This window comes from Balaenoptera borealis (assembly GCF_965194805.1).
Source record: "Balaenoptera borealis genome assembly, chromosome: 11".
NCBI lineage: Eukaryota > Metazoa > Chordata > Mammalia > Artiodactyla > Balaenopteridae > Balaenoptera > Balaenoptera borealis.
This window is the reverse complement of record NC_138868.1, coordinates 8,204,061-8,218,508: the sequence shown is the minus strand read 5'-3', so window position 1 is coordinate 8,218,508 and position 14,448 is coordinate 8,204,061. Positions and strand designations below refer to the sequence as shown.

Here is a 14,448-nt window from a genome sequence, read left to right as displayed (position 1 = left end):
GCGTTGGGCAGGGCCTGGCCAGAGGGTTGCCCCTTATGCCTGGGTTTATCCCTGTCCAAACCCACTGAGAGCTGGGAACACATGTGAGGGAAGCAAAGACCAACTCCAAGTCCCAAGGGGCAGGGGTGTGAGTGGGGTCATGACCCATAGACTAAGGACAACCTCCAAAGAAGCATCAGGAGTAAGTAGGCAAATGTCCTCAGCCCCTCAGGCCAGCTGCGGCGGCTGGGAGGGGGCTTGAGCTGGCTTCAGAGGCCCAGAGTGTCAGTCACAGTCTCACCAGTCCCCCTTCCTCCCAGCTTCCCTCGGGACCTCATCCCCCTCTGGCTCCTTGCGCAGATCCCGTGCACCCCTCCCCCTCCCCCTCACTTGCTTCCAGCCAGGTGTCCTCGGCTGGCCCTCCACCTGCCTTCGGTCCACCTCATGGATAAAGCTTCATTCCGCTAACAGGCCCTGAGCAGAGTTACTGCGTTAGCCACGGGCAAAGCCTGAGCTCCCTCCAGAAGGCCTTGGAGCTGCCGGCAGCCTGGGCAAAGGCCCCTGTAATGCAAATGGGGCAAGAGTTGAGGGGTTGGCAGGGAGCAGGGCAGAGGCATTCCCGCCTTGCCTGGCACCTCAGCCGGCTCCCTTCTGTCCTTGAGTGGTCACTGATGGCAAGCCACACCAGGCCTACACAGCCCACAGGCCCTGCCCTCGAGCACCCGAAATTTAGTCAGGGACCTTAAAACACTAGTCACTAAATAGTGCAACCCGCAGCCCACAGAGATGGGCACGAGATGCAGCACCACAAGCCTAGTGGTCAAGATCCTGGCTTAGGTTCTTCTTCACCACTTATCAAGTGGTCTCGAGCAAGTTAACACCTCCGAGTATCAGTTTTTTCATCTGTTAAATGGGAATAAAAAGGGCACTGACCTGACATTTGCTGGGAGGATTAAATGACTTAAATATTCATAAAATTCTAGGTGAGACCTTTATTATAGTGTGAGCTACTATCCCATCAGAATAGAATCCCAAGTGGCTAGAACACAGGTTGGCACATGGTAGGTGCTCAATAAAGACATGTTGAATGGCTGGATGGACAGATGCATGGATGGATAAGTGAGTGGGTAGGTGGATGGATGGATGGATGGATGGGTGAGTGGGTGGATGGGTGAGTAGATGGATGGATAGATGGGTAAATAGGTGAGAGGGTGGATGGATGGGTGGGTGGATGGATGGATGGATGGATGAGTGGATGGATGGATGGATGAATGGATGATGGATGGATGGATGGATGCATGAGTGGGTAGATAGATGTATGGCTGGGTGGATGGATAGATGGATGGGTAAATAGGTGGACGGGTGGATAGGTGGGTGGATGGATGGACAGATGGATGGATGGAGCAGAGGGAAGCTCTATATGGCATGAGGAAGACCTAGCAGAGGAGGAGACGTTTGAGCATGGTCCTGAAGGGTGACGAGCAGTTTGCTAGATGGAGAGGAGCAGTCCAGGAATAGAGAGGGACAGAAGGAAGAAGGGTTTGACGTGGTTGAGAAATGGAGACACAGGGTCCCTGGGTCATGGGAGTGAGGGCCCCACCGTCTCATTCAGTGAGTGGCTCCCAATTCTGCTCTGCACACCCGGGCTGCCCTCCAGGCTGCGGCCTCAGCTCAGGCTCCCAGAGGCCATTGTGTCTCACACTGAAAAGTGTTTGTGAACCTGGAGTTAGTTATAAAGCAGACCTTTGCCGGCTGCATGAACACCACTTCCCCACTGAGGTTGAAAGATAATTTCTCTTTAATTGATTTTTTTTACCACTATGAACAGTAACGTAATATGAGAAAAATCTACACTGCAATTTTTCCACTTGCGAAAACCAAAATTACACCTTGCAGACAATTCCCTCAGAGTGTGGACCCCTCCCTCCTTTTATTTGTTTCCTGTCTTTAAATGCAAGAAAACAGATATATATATTTTTCAAAATAGCTGAAAATTTCGTGATTTAGGAAGGGAGCAAAGTATGGAATAAGTTCTCACATTACGTGGAACACAGTAGGAAGGGCACCGCTGATAGAAAGAGATTTCTGTAAAGCCATGGGAAAGCAGTTCTGTTGACACCTCATTCTTCTGTCTATAAGATGCACAAGTGCAAACAGGACATGTTGTTTTAACACCAGACGATGAAGCGCCCCACTTTCCCCTGCTCGCCAGTGAGGACGCTGGCAGATTCTTTCTGCAGGTTCTAGTGATGCCCCTCCCCCACCTCGAGCTCACAGGCCTCGCAGAAACAAGCTTTCCCTTCAGTCCCTGGTTCCGAGCCAGAGAGGGATACGAGATCCCTGTTCCAATGAGAAATGGTGGCTCTAAATCCATCCCATCAACACTGAGCAGCCACTTTCAGCATCAGCCATAAAGACTGGCTTAGTGTGGGATCTTGAAAGAAGAGACTGAAACTGCAGCCCGGCTCCCAGTAAATTAACGTCACGAGGCCCACGGCCACGGTCCAGGAGGGCCAAGGCCACGTCTGTCTTGTTCACGGGCAGCATCTTTGCTCCCGCTGAGATTAACGGTAGCCAATGTCATTAGAGGCTGACCTCAGCCCGAGCTATCACCTGTGATGTAAACTTGACATTTGGAAGGGCCACGGGGCATGCACCTCGAGGTCTGACCTCTGCCCCGTGGCCTCGACTGCAGCCACCCCTCAGCGGCAGGTGGGTGGACACCCGACTCGCTCTCACCGCACATGTCTTGTGCTCCTTGCAGGTGTAGAGGCTGCAAGTCAAGTGGGGCCCGGCTCCCTCAGCCGTCCACCATGGTGGTGGCACACCCCACGGCCACCGCCACCACCACACCCACCGCCACCATCACGGCCACCGTCGTGATGACCACAGCCACCATGGACCTGCGGGACTGGCTTTTCCTCTGCTATGGGCTCATCGCCTTCCTGACGGAGGTCATCGACAGCACCACGTGCCCCTCCGTGTGCCGCTGCGACAATGGCTTCATCTACTGCAACGACCGGGGGCTCACCTCCATCCCCGCCGACATCCCCGACGACGCCACCACCCTCTACCTGCAGAACAACCAGATCAACAATGCCGGCATCCCCCAGGACCTCAAGACCAAGGTCAACGTGCAGGTCATCTACCTATACGAGAACGACCTGGACGAGTTCCCTGTCAACCTGCCCCGCTCCCTGCGGGAGCTGCACCTGCAGGACAACAACGTGCGCACCATCGCCCGGGACTCGCTGGCCCGCATCCCGCTGCTGGAGAAGCTGCACCTGGATGACAACTCCGTGTCCACCGTCAGCATAGAGGAGGATGCCTTCGCCGACAGCAAGCAGCTCAAGCTGCTCTTCCTGAGCAGGAACCACCTGAGCAGCATCCCCTCGGGGCTGCCCCGCACGCTGGAGGAGCTGCGGCTGGATGACAACCGTATCTCCACCATCCCACTGCACGCCTTCAAGGGCCTCAGCAGCCTGCGGCGCCTGGTGCTAGACGGCAACCTGCTGGCCAACCAGCGCATCGCCGACGACACCTTCAGCCGCCTGCAGAACCTGACCGAGCTCTCGCTGGTGCGCAACTCGCTGGCCGCCCCGCCCCTCAACCTGCCCAGCGCCCGCCTGCAGAAGCTCTACCTGCAGGACAACGCCATCAGCCACGTGCCCTACAACACGCTGGCCAAGATGCGTGAGCTGGAGCGCCTGGACCTGTCCAACAACAACCTGACCACGCTGCCCCGCGGCCTGTTCGATGACCTGCAGAACCTGGCCCAGCTGCTGCTCCGGAACAACCCCTGGTTCTGCGGCTGTAACCTCCTGTGGCTGCGGGACTGGGTGAAGGCACGGGCGGCCGTGGTCAACGTGCGAGGCCTCATGTGCCAGGGCCCCGAGAAGGTCCGGGGCATGGCCATCAAGGACATCACCAGCGAGATGGACGAATGTTTCGAGGCGGGGGTGCAGGGCGGAGCGGCCAACGCCGCCGCCAAGACCACGGCCAGTGACCGCGCCTCTGCCACCACGCCCCAGGGCTCGCTCTTCACCCTCAAGGCTAAGAGGCCGGGGCTGCGCCTCCCTGACTCCAGCCTCGACTACCCCATGGCCACGGGCGACAGTGCCAAGACCCTGGTCATCCACGTGAAGCCCCTGACGGCGGACTCCATCCGCATCACGTGGAAGGCCACGCTCCCCGCCTCCTCCTTCCGGCTCAGCTGGCTGCGCCTGGGCCACAGCCCAGCCGTGGGCTCCATCACGGAGACTCTGGTGCAGGGGGACAAGACAGAGTACCTGCTGACGGCCCTGGAGCCCAAGTCCACCTATATCATCTGCATGGTCACCATGGAGACCGGCAACACCTATGTGGCCGACGAGACGCCCGTGTGCGCCAAGGCGGAGACGGCCGACAGCTACGGCCCCACCACCACACTCAACCAGGAGCAGAACGCCGACCCCATGGCAGGCCTGCCCCTGGCGGGCATCATCGGTGGCGCCGTGGCCCTCGTCTTCCTCTTCCTGGTCCTGGGGGCCACCTGCTGGTACGTGCACCGGGCCAGCGAGCTGCTGACCCGGGAGCGGGCCTACAACCGGGGCAACCGGAAAAAGGACGACTATATGGAGTCGGGGACCAAGAAGGATAACTCCATCCTGGAAATCCGCGGCCCCGGGCTGCAGATGCTGCCCATCAACCCTTACCACAGCAAAGAGGAATACGTGGTCCACACCATCTTCCCCTCCAACGGCAGCAGCCTCTGCAAGGGCACGCACACCATCGGCTACGGCACCACGCGGGGCTACCGGGACGGTGGCATCCCCGACATAGACTACTCCTACACATGATGCCAGCACCCGGCTCCTGCCTCCTCCTGGTGTGGCGACTGTGTGGCTTTGACCAGCCTGCTGCCATCTGACAGAACAAGGAAAAGAAATTCCACGATGACTTTCCCATCAGAAAGCAGAGTTTGGGGAGGGCTGACAATTTTGTAGAACACAACAGTGAAAAAAATAATTTTTTTTAAGGAATAGAAGGCAGGAGGGGGATTTGACATTGATGAAGACATAATTTATACCAAATTATGCCAGGTGGGGAGGAAAAGACTAAAAATAATATCGCAGGAAGGGTTGGGTCGGGGCTTTTATTTTTCCTGAACTGGAAAGATGCTACCTGTGCACCGTCTGTGTGTGCCTCATGCTCTGTGCAGGGCCGTCACAAAGGAGCCATTAGAGAAGCAGCCAACACGCGCAGCCCCCGTGCAGCTCTCACTGCCGGCTGCTCACTGGAGACGACATGATGGAAGGTTTTCAGGCTCCTCACAAAGGAGAGGGGAAGAAAAGATGTTTTGCTGTGGAGATATTGTCCTGAAATCTCTTCCCTGGTTCTTTCCATGCCATTTCCCTTACAGATTTGCAGAAATAGCGCGTCTTTCACTGCATTCTTTGAACAACGATGTAGTTGATTAAAAAACAAACTTTCTTTTTCCTATACTGAAGCCCTCCTCAATTCCATGCACCATAGTCCATGGAAGCACCATGGAAGCTGTGGCTTTTCCAGGGCTTGGAGGTGCATCTATCTACCTGTTTATCTTTATGTCATGTCTCTATCTATAGATGGGTAGATAGAGCCACATATACAGCCCTTACCGTACTTCTTGGGTCAGTTCGTACAATTTCTTGAGACAATAGAGTCACAAAAATGTTGCTTTCTCCTAGAAATCATTGAGTAAGTAGACAAAGTGTGTTGGGGGTGGGAGTGGGGTGGGGGATAATGCTGTTCCTAAGGGCGGAGGCATGTCTGTCCTGGCTGGGTGGCTGGGGAGACCCTGGGCAAGGGGTGTTTTCAGTTCAGTCAGTCCTATCTCAGGTTGGCCAGAGCTGGGCCAAGCTCCTTTCTGATATAGAGAAGAGCTTTCTTTGACTTCCAGTGTCCTCATCTCTCTCCCCCTACACCCCCACAGATGCAATCACCTCAACAGCTACTTCCTGAGCATTTACTCTGTGCAATGTGCTTCCTCCAGAGACAGGTAGTTGGTGCAGAGACTTTTTTTTTTTTTTTTTTAAATATCAGCTGATTAGACCTAATGGTTTCCATGGCTGCTCAAACAAAGCCCAGAAAAAGACATGAAAATTCTCAGAAAAGCCCGAGGAGACAGCACGCCCCCCAACCCCAGAATGCAGAACACCCCACTGTGCCCACCCCTGGGATGCTGCTCTTAAGAGGAAAGACCAGATCCCTCTAAAAATGCCAGCCTCCAAAAGGGTAGTGACTGGAGCCCTCAGAAGAGTTAAGATTTTTTTTTTCCTCCCTCTGGAATCAATGTTGCCATCATTTATCAACTGACAGTGCTGTTTGGCGAGCCATGAGATTAAAACGATGATGAAATAATGACAGCAAATCTGGAAAGAAGAGAGGAGTGGTGCCTGGGGTTCTGATATCTCCCACATTCCAGCACTCGGGGAACTCGGGTCACCATCTGTCAAGGTGCCAGTTGTCCTGCGCCCAGGAAGGGCGATGTCAAAGGAGAGATGCTGTTCTGAGGGCAGGGAGGATGAGAGGGGTCCAGCTCCTGGCCGTGGTGTTTTCAAAAGGCCTTGACTGCTTTGACAAAAGCCAAAGACAGGAAGAGAAAGATGAACGGCAGTCACAGGGCTGCTGTGACAGGCCCGGGGTCCAGACATTTGCTGGACCTGAAAAGATGCTGCTGGCCCCTCAGGGAAGAGGCTGGGCTTGAAAGAAATGGACACAACAACCACGTGAGCGAGGTGGAGAAGAGGCGCGGCTCTCATTGCCAGGCTGGATGGATGGTCTCACCAAGGGGGGAACCCCAATCCCCAGCTCCAGGGAGAGGCCGAGGGTCATGGACACATTTCATTCTAGACTCAAGCTTTTTCTCTTTTCCCACCTGAAGCATTTTCTCATACAATGAGGTCAGGAGAGAAATGTTTCCAAGGCTGGGACCATGTTTCCAAGGCTGGGACCGTGTAAAGGTCACATCCGTGTAAAGTTCGCCCTCCCTTTGGCACCCCCCCAGACACAGGCGCATTCCCCGCGGCTCAGGGAGGAGCAGAGGGGCCTCGCTAGCAGCGTCCAGGAGGAGAGGGTGCACGAGGGTGTGGGGCACTGGCTGGGGGTCAGAAGTTCAAGGTCTCTGCTGGTTCTGAAATGCAGTTTCCTCCCCAAGGCACCACCCCTGTCTTTGGCCAGCGTTCCAGGAAAATCGGTCCCAGCCTCCCCACTTCCAACCCCCAACCCCTGCTGCCAACATGCTTGGTCCCCTGTTCTCACTCTTCATCCTCCTTTCTCTTCTCCCAGAGCCAGGCGGGAGGTCAGATCATCCCCTTAGAGGCTAAGAAGGCATTTGGGGAACAGCAGGTGGCCCTGTACAGGGAGGGCTACAGGGGAGACCTTGCAGCTCTGAGAGCCTGCCTGTGCCAGCAGCGCCCTCCAGGCCAGGCCTGGGTGATGAACTTTCCTGCCCCGTAGCACAAAGCAGGCCCAGGCAGGCCTGGGCCTGAGGACACATCAGTCTCCTGCTCCCGCCTCTTGCACTAATGGGGCTTGGGCCCCACCTCACACCAGGAGGAACCCGGGCCCTGCCTGCCTTGCTGCAGGCGTCCTCCTGCCAGCGTAAGTGCTGAAGATAGTGGAGACTCAGCCCAACCAGGGCCCGGGGGCACCCCCTCTCATCTTCTCTGCCCTCAGCATCCCAACATCTTTCCAGCATCCTTTCTAAGAACAAGCCTCCAAATGTCTGCTGTCTCATGGCCCCCCAAGCCAGGGATGGGGCCTGAAGGCAGGTCCACTCTGAAACCCCATCCCTTCCTGGTCCAGGCCCTCTGAGCCAGCCATGCAACATAATGAGAAAGGGTGTTCCAGGGCACCCAGCCTCCTCCACCCCCTAGAAGCACGTGAGGACACAGGGCTTGGGCCACCACTTCTGTCTAGAGTCTCCCTCCTGTGGGCGGCCAACCTGACCCTTGCAGCCTCTAACTAGCCAGAACAACCTCATTGACCTCAGCGTTGATGAGTGTATTTTGTGGCATTTAAGGCAGGTTTCAAGTTAAAAAAAAAAAACTCATGACACTTCTTTGGTTAAGTGGTTTACCCTTTGTGGTAATTAGATGTAGTGATTGGAATCTCTTTTCTATTACATGGCAATTTTCCTTTAAATTTCCCCTGAAAAAAAAAAAAAAAAAGGAAAGAAGGCAGCAGGGCCAGGCGAGTCATTTGCATTTGGCGAATGAGGCCTCTTGTAAGCTCAGCTCAGGCGTGGGGCCCAACGTATGGAATGCTTAAGAGATTACTAAGAATAAAATCTATTAATTAGTCATACTCAATTCCGCAGACATGATGTGCATCAAAAGCTTCTTTTCTTCCCTTTTCTCCTTCCCTCTTCCTGCGGCCTCCCACAGAAGCCTCCATCTTCTCTAAATTGCCTCCTGCTTCCTGGACCACCTCCCATTAACATGGCGGCTGCATGGCTGACTAGGGGACCTCTGGGGTTTGGGGGTCGGAGCTGGGGCACCGGCTCCTACCCACTCTGGGTGACGCTGGCAGGGGAGGTGACAGTGGCTGGGGGACCCAGGTTTCCCCACCCAAAGTCCAAAGCTTACCCCTGCCTGTGCCTCTTCCTTCCTCGATGGGCACCGGGCCTCCTCCCCCCTCCCCTAGGGGTCCAGGGAAGCCCACCAGCCCCAGCAAAGAGTAGAGTGCGAAAGGTCAGGGAGAGCTTCCAGGGAGATGCAGGGAAAGCAGGTTTTGCGAACCCACAGCCTCTGCCTCTGTTTCCCCTTCTGTAATGTAGGGGTGGGCTGAGGCCGGGTCTAGCTTCACCCAGAAAAGATGGGGGCTCCAGAAGTCAAATGGGGGCTCCCCCACCATCTGCTGATTCTGGAAGGTTCTGGTTGGCCCAAGGCAGGTGACGGAGGCCCAGAGTGAGAATGGCAGGCCAGGTGAGGGATCCTGGGGGTCTGAGGGGGCTGACTGGGCAACGTGCCAGGACTGCATCTGAGCCTCCCTCCTTCACCCCCTCAGAGCTGTGGAGCAAGGGGAGGACACCGCCACCCCCCTCCAATGGCAGCTCAAGTCCCAAAGCCAGCCCACTCCAGAAATCTGCTTCCTGCTGAACGTGCCACGGAGGACGGGGCTTCTGAGCCTCGCACTTATGAAAAATACAACAAGGAAAATTGGATGCGGCAGACAGGGAGCAATGGAGTTGAGAAGGCAACCAGGAGGGGGCTGGGGCATTTTCTGGAAGGAGGGATCTCGGGGCGCATGGCAGCCTGAGTCCCAAGGGCCAGACCACACTCTCAGGGCCAGGGCTCAGGCGGGGTCAGCTGCAGGTGTCCCCTGCGCCCACATCCCCCATCACTCAGATCAGTGCAGGTGACAGGCAGCGGATGCCTGGCTCTGGATCTGCGCCAGGGTGAATGCTAACAAGCAATTCACAGCCCTGCACAGGCCTTCTAGAATGCAGACAGAGGAGGCATCTTTTTTCTTAAGGAGGGATAAAAAGGCTCAAAAATGAAAATCATTACCGTTTACAAGCAAGCGAGTCTGCTAAATTGATTAGGAGAGATTAAACTCCTTGGAGGTGAAAGGAAAAGGGGATTTTTCGCATTTTTTGAACCTGCCCCCAGTGGCCGAAGGCAAAGCAGGGATTTTTCTGGGCCTGGCTGGTGGGGAGCTGGGGTCTCTGAAGGCTGACACCACGCGTGCCCCAGCGCTGGCTCCGGATATGTCGGTTGGACAGAGCCTGGGCTCGAGCTCGGGGTGGGGCGGGCGGGGAAGCATTTCTGCCTCCATCGAGTGCCGTGCGCAGCCTCTGGGACGAGGTGGGGGGGTTACGTGGCCCACACAGGTCACTCAGAAGCTGCCCTGGCCCCCAGGCAGAGACTCTGCCCCTGCCCTCCAGATTCCATCTGCCTTCGGGGTGAAAAGCTGGGGGAAGTGGCCGGGCTAGTCCCTTCGTGAGTAGGACTCTAAAGCCACGAGTCCTTCTGCTTCCTTTCTGTTCCAGGGTGGGTCTGTCTCTGATCCATTCCCTGCAGCCAGTGAAAGGGAAATGGGGCCAACGGTAAAGGGAAAACTGAAGTCAGGGAAGAGAAAGCTGGCCCAGCAAAAAGAATCAGGCAGTGAGCTCTTTGTCACTGGCCGCATTCAAGCACTTGATGGGGAGGTGGCAGATATTTTCCTGCCTAAGCCAAGGCCTGGTTCTTTGAGAAGATCCTGGTTCCCACTCTCACTTTACCGTCCCTGAGGACCCTTTAAGGAAGATATCGAGAGATTGCTCAAAATGACCAGTGTCCCCTGAAAATCGCAGGTCAGGGCTATCTCACAGCCAGGCCACCCAGCCCAGTCAAAGAGTCGGTTTTGCCACCAGACAGCCTGCAAAATCCCCATCCTCAGTGTCTAAGGGGCACCGGGAGAGGAAGTGCAGACACGCACCGCCCCATCTAGGAGTCTGGACAGGCAGGGAGCACAGAGGGTGACCCACCACCCGTGCTGGCTCTCTTGGGGCCGCTAGGGGGCCACCTCCCAGGCACTGCAGCTCCCCGTCCCAGGCCGCCTCCTGGCCATCCTCGGTGCCAGGACCCGCGCCCCCCTGAGCTCCCACCACCATCCCACTGGCTGTTCTCCCAACAGCAGGCTCACGGCTGCCGGCTCAGTGCACCAGTCCCAGCCAGGTTGACGGCTGCCTGGGGCACTTTTCACTCTACATTTTTAAGCATTTACCATTTCTTTTGAAATGTTCCAAGTAGTTGCCTGAAATATCCACATTTGCTTCTTTAAAAACACTCAAGAAGATTCCCTTGGCTCTTCATTCTCCCTCCCTTTACTTCCTCCCTCCCTTTGCATTTTTAACACACTGTTTTTCTCTAGTTTTGGAAATTCTATTATCACTGGGGTCAGGCCCATTTTTCTCATGTTAATATGATTTCCAGGATTGCCCAAGACCCCACCCCACCTCCCATGCTGCAGGGGCAAAGCCCACCTTTCCCCATGTCTCCCCTGGGGACATCATTCCCCGGGGCAGATCTTCAGCTGGTGGGTGGGCAGCTGCTGCCTTGCTCCCCGCTGGAGAGGCTGGCAGGCCAGGGGCTTTTTGAGACCACTGTCACTGCCCCTCCCACTTGTGCTGGGAGGGCAGTGTGGGCATACTGAGGGCACAGGGGGTCCTGTGGGGGGCTGACCCAGCCCCCACTTCCTGGCAAAGCCAGTCCCTGAGGCACTGTGGCCATCGGAGCTACCACGGTGCCATGGCCCCTGTCCTTCCCACTCCCACCCATGCCGACCCCCACCTGAAGGCCCAAAAGTCCAAGCCCGGAGAGTCCTTGCAGGAACGTCTTTGCTGTCACCGCCCCTAAATCTCTTTTACAGCAGTCAGGGTTGACGGCCGCTCGGGCAAGATGCCAGGTCCCTGCACTCCTCCGCGCTGGGTCACTGAGGCCCAGCACAGGGCACGGCACACAGGGGTGCCTCTCATCTCTTCCTCCCTCCTTGCTTGTCCCTGGGGCTCAGTGCAAAGGGCCCAGGCGGGTGTGTTGGCAGTGGCCTTCCTCTCATCCTGCACCCACCCCGCTGGCAGCCTGGCCCCAGGAGGGGCTCCTTCTCTCTGAAGCATCTCACTCCACCCTCCCTCGGACCCGCGATCACCAGCTGTGAGCCTGATGGGGAAATCCAGCCACTTGGCGAGATCTGGCCGCCAGCCGGGGTGACCCGGTTCCCCCTCTCCGAGCCAAGCCTCAGGTGGGTGACGAGGGGGGCAGAGAGCTGGGTGCCCCCCACCCCGTGTCTGACGCTTCTGTCGAGAGTCCCCGCACCCGAGCCGCCCACCTGGAAGAACTAACAGGCTTTCTCCTCAAGACGGAGGGAAACAAATGCAACACGAGCCAACGATCAAAGCCACAGCAGACACGGGACTGCCACTTGCTCATCTCCCAGGAGCCAATGTCCAGGGCGCCTCTCACCTGCCCTGTGCAAAGGACATGCTTGCAGAGGGTCCCAGAAACCACCCACCTCTGGCTGGTCCCGTTTTCAGAAGGTTCTGTGTACCCAGGAGGAAGACACACAAAACTCTGAAACTGGCTTAGATATTTTTACCCGACCCAGAACACCACCTGCCTGCAGGCCAGCGGCCTCAGCTGAGATGCCCACCTGGCATCCAGCTCCTGAAGAGATGCTGAGAGCCGTGGGGAGGAAGCAGAAGCGCCCAGTGTTTAGAGGTCTGCCATCTGAGAGGGAGAGAAGCGGGGAGATGGGGTTGAAGGTTGGGGACAGACAGCTGCAGGGCTGCGAGCCAGAGAGACAGTGCAGTTGTGCGCCTCTGCTGGCTGGAGCGGACGCCCCCTAATTATGAATGTCACAAGGCGGGTGTGAACGGAGAGGCAAAGGAGAAAAGTAAACTAGAAGAAACCCCACGCATAAGCCCTGTGGAGCAAATGTTTTTAACAGCCACCAACAGCAATTCCCCTTCCCAGTGTTCAAAGGTTACTGTATCCGGTGAGGTGTGGAGTGCTAAAGCGCTCGCTCGGGGGCCACCCAGCGCTGTATCAGCAGAATCCATCCATCCCTGGCGCCTGGGGAGGAAGAGAGCAGGGAAGGGTCCTTAGCCAGACCCTGGTGAATGCAGGGTCTGCTGCAGAAGGTGGATGCCCGGCCAGCCAATGGCATGGGGAGGACGGGGCTGTGAACAAGGTCCCTTCTGCCAACTGAGGGACCCCTGCTAGGGGCACCCCTGGCTTTCCTTGAGCCCCTGCCCTTTCCTACCTGCAGAATCAGCCCAGTGGGGCCATCTGGCCACCTGCTCCTTGTCTTCTTCCTTTTTCTCTGAAGGGCAAAGCAATCTCGGGGGTCTGAGTGACGGGACCAGTCCTGCTGCTGCCTGCTGCCATCTGACACCTGGCTGGCTGACTTGGCCTGGCCCCGGGCCCACCTGCTTCCCTCCCAACCTCACCACCAGACACACAAACACCCACCACGACAACAACACAAACCAAAGTGCACTGCGAACCGCCCTTGGGCCTCCTTCTTGTAGGTGCCTTGAAACTTCAGTGTTGAGATGAATGTGATGAACTATTTGGTCCTATTTTCTGTTTGTCTGTTTTCATATAAAATGTCCAAGTCCACTTTCCTTGTCCTTTCTTGAAATAAATAGAAAGATTTAACTTTTACAGTCCTCTCGGCTGCTGACTCTCAGCTCGGCGGCCCAGCGTGCCAGGGGCCGGTGTCTGTCACCCACGTGGTCTCGGCTGCCCACACCCCCTCCCCAGGCTTCGCCCCGAGGGTCAGCCCCGCTGTCAGGGTCCACTGGCACAGAGGTGGTGGCTGGGAGGGATGGAAGCTCTGGGTTAGTATATTCCCTGGGCACCATGGGAACCAAAATAATGATTCTGTTGCAGGATGGAGAAGGGACTTCTGGCCCCATCCCACAGGCCCCAGGGAAGGCGACTGCCAGCTAAAGGCAGACTCCAAGAGGGTTTCCATGTGGAGATGTATTAATCAGAGCCATGGATTATCTTGTAACAGGCTCCAGCAACCATGTGGGCACCCAGATAAGACTGGCACCATACGGGTGCTGGGGACACGGCTCTTCCTCCGCTTGCCTGGGTCCCGCCACCTCTGACACCCCTCATCCCCTAGACGCACCCACCACATTCACAACTCTCCAGGCCTAGCCTGATATCTCACACTCCAAAGAGGGGGAAAAGGAAAAAAGTTATTTTCCATGAGAACAATAGCAGTTTCTGCTAAATTTAACGTATAAAATAAGAGCTCATTACTTCTGCCTTAAATCTGATTTCACATCTGGATACAAGTTAATGAGCTTTTCCTTATATTCCAAGGAAGCAAAGTTATTTCTGGATGTGCCTTGGTGGCAGGTGGCCTGGCTGGGGTGACACGGGGTGCTCTGACCCCACAGGTGCCCCTCGCCCCCCCATCCTCTTCTCTTGGTCCTCACTGCCGGCCCCCTGGAGGCAGGAGCAGCCCGGAGATCATTCCAAAGGGCGGCTCGCCACATAGGCTTCGGGGAAAGGACCGAGTCTGTTTCCCCAAACTCTTCCTAGGGCCCAGCGCACAGTGGGTGCTCAGGAGGGCTCACCTGACACTCACCTTTCTAGAACCTGATCAGCCAGCCAGTCAGTAGATATTTACTGAGGGCCTACTATGTGCTGGGGCTGGGGCACCCTTCCAGCCTCACGGAGGGGGAGGGAAGGATGCTCACGGACAAGATTGGGGTGGGGAGGCTCTCTGGGAGCCAGGTCTCCACTGAGGGTGTTTCCTCAGATGAGCAGGACTTGGAGAGCAAGGGAGAGGGCCTGCCAGAAGCTCTGAGGCAGGGGGCATGAAGGCGAGTCCGATTCTGTCCCCCTCTGGAAGACTCCGCTTCCCCCATAAGCACAGGACCCATCTGCTGGGCCCAACTCTGGCCACACCGAGTACAGTTCACTCCCCAAGCAGGCCCTGCCTACC

The 14,448-nt window shown here is 56.5% G+C and overlaps 2 protein-coding genes across 14 annotated transcripts in view; one reads left to right on the top strand and one right to left on the bottom strand.

The window, feature by feature from the left end:
- The window catches only part of FLRT1 (fibronectin leucine rich transmembrane protein 1), a 90,659-nt gene extending 77,511 nt beyond the window's left edge, over positions 1–13,148 (top strand). For all 10 annotated transcript variants that reach the window (XM_082344093.1, XM_082344099.1, XM_082344098.1 and 7 more), the window contains one exon: positions 2,744–13,148. In XM_082344093.1, coding sequence (XP_082200219.1) covers positions 2,793–4,817 — 2,025 coding nt within the window. In that variant the 5' untranslated portion in view covers positions 2,744–2,792 and the 3' untranslated portion in view covers positions 4,818–13,148. The remainder of the gene's footprint in view (positions 1–2,743) is intronic.
- MACROD1 (mono-ADP ribosylhydrolase 1) overlaps positions 1–14,448 on the bottom strand; it is a 153,155-nt gene that overhangs the window by 106,627 nt on the left and 32,080 nt on the right. The gene's annotated exons all lie outside the window — the stretch shown is intronic.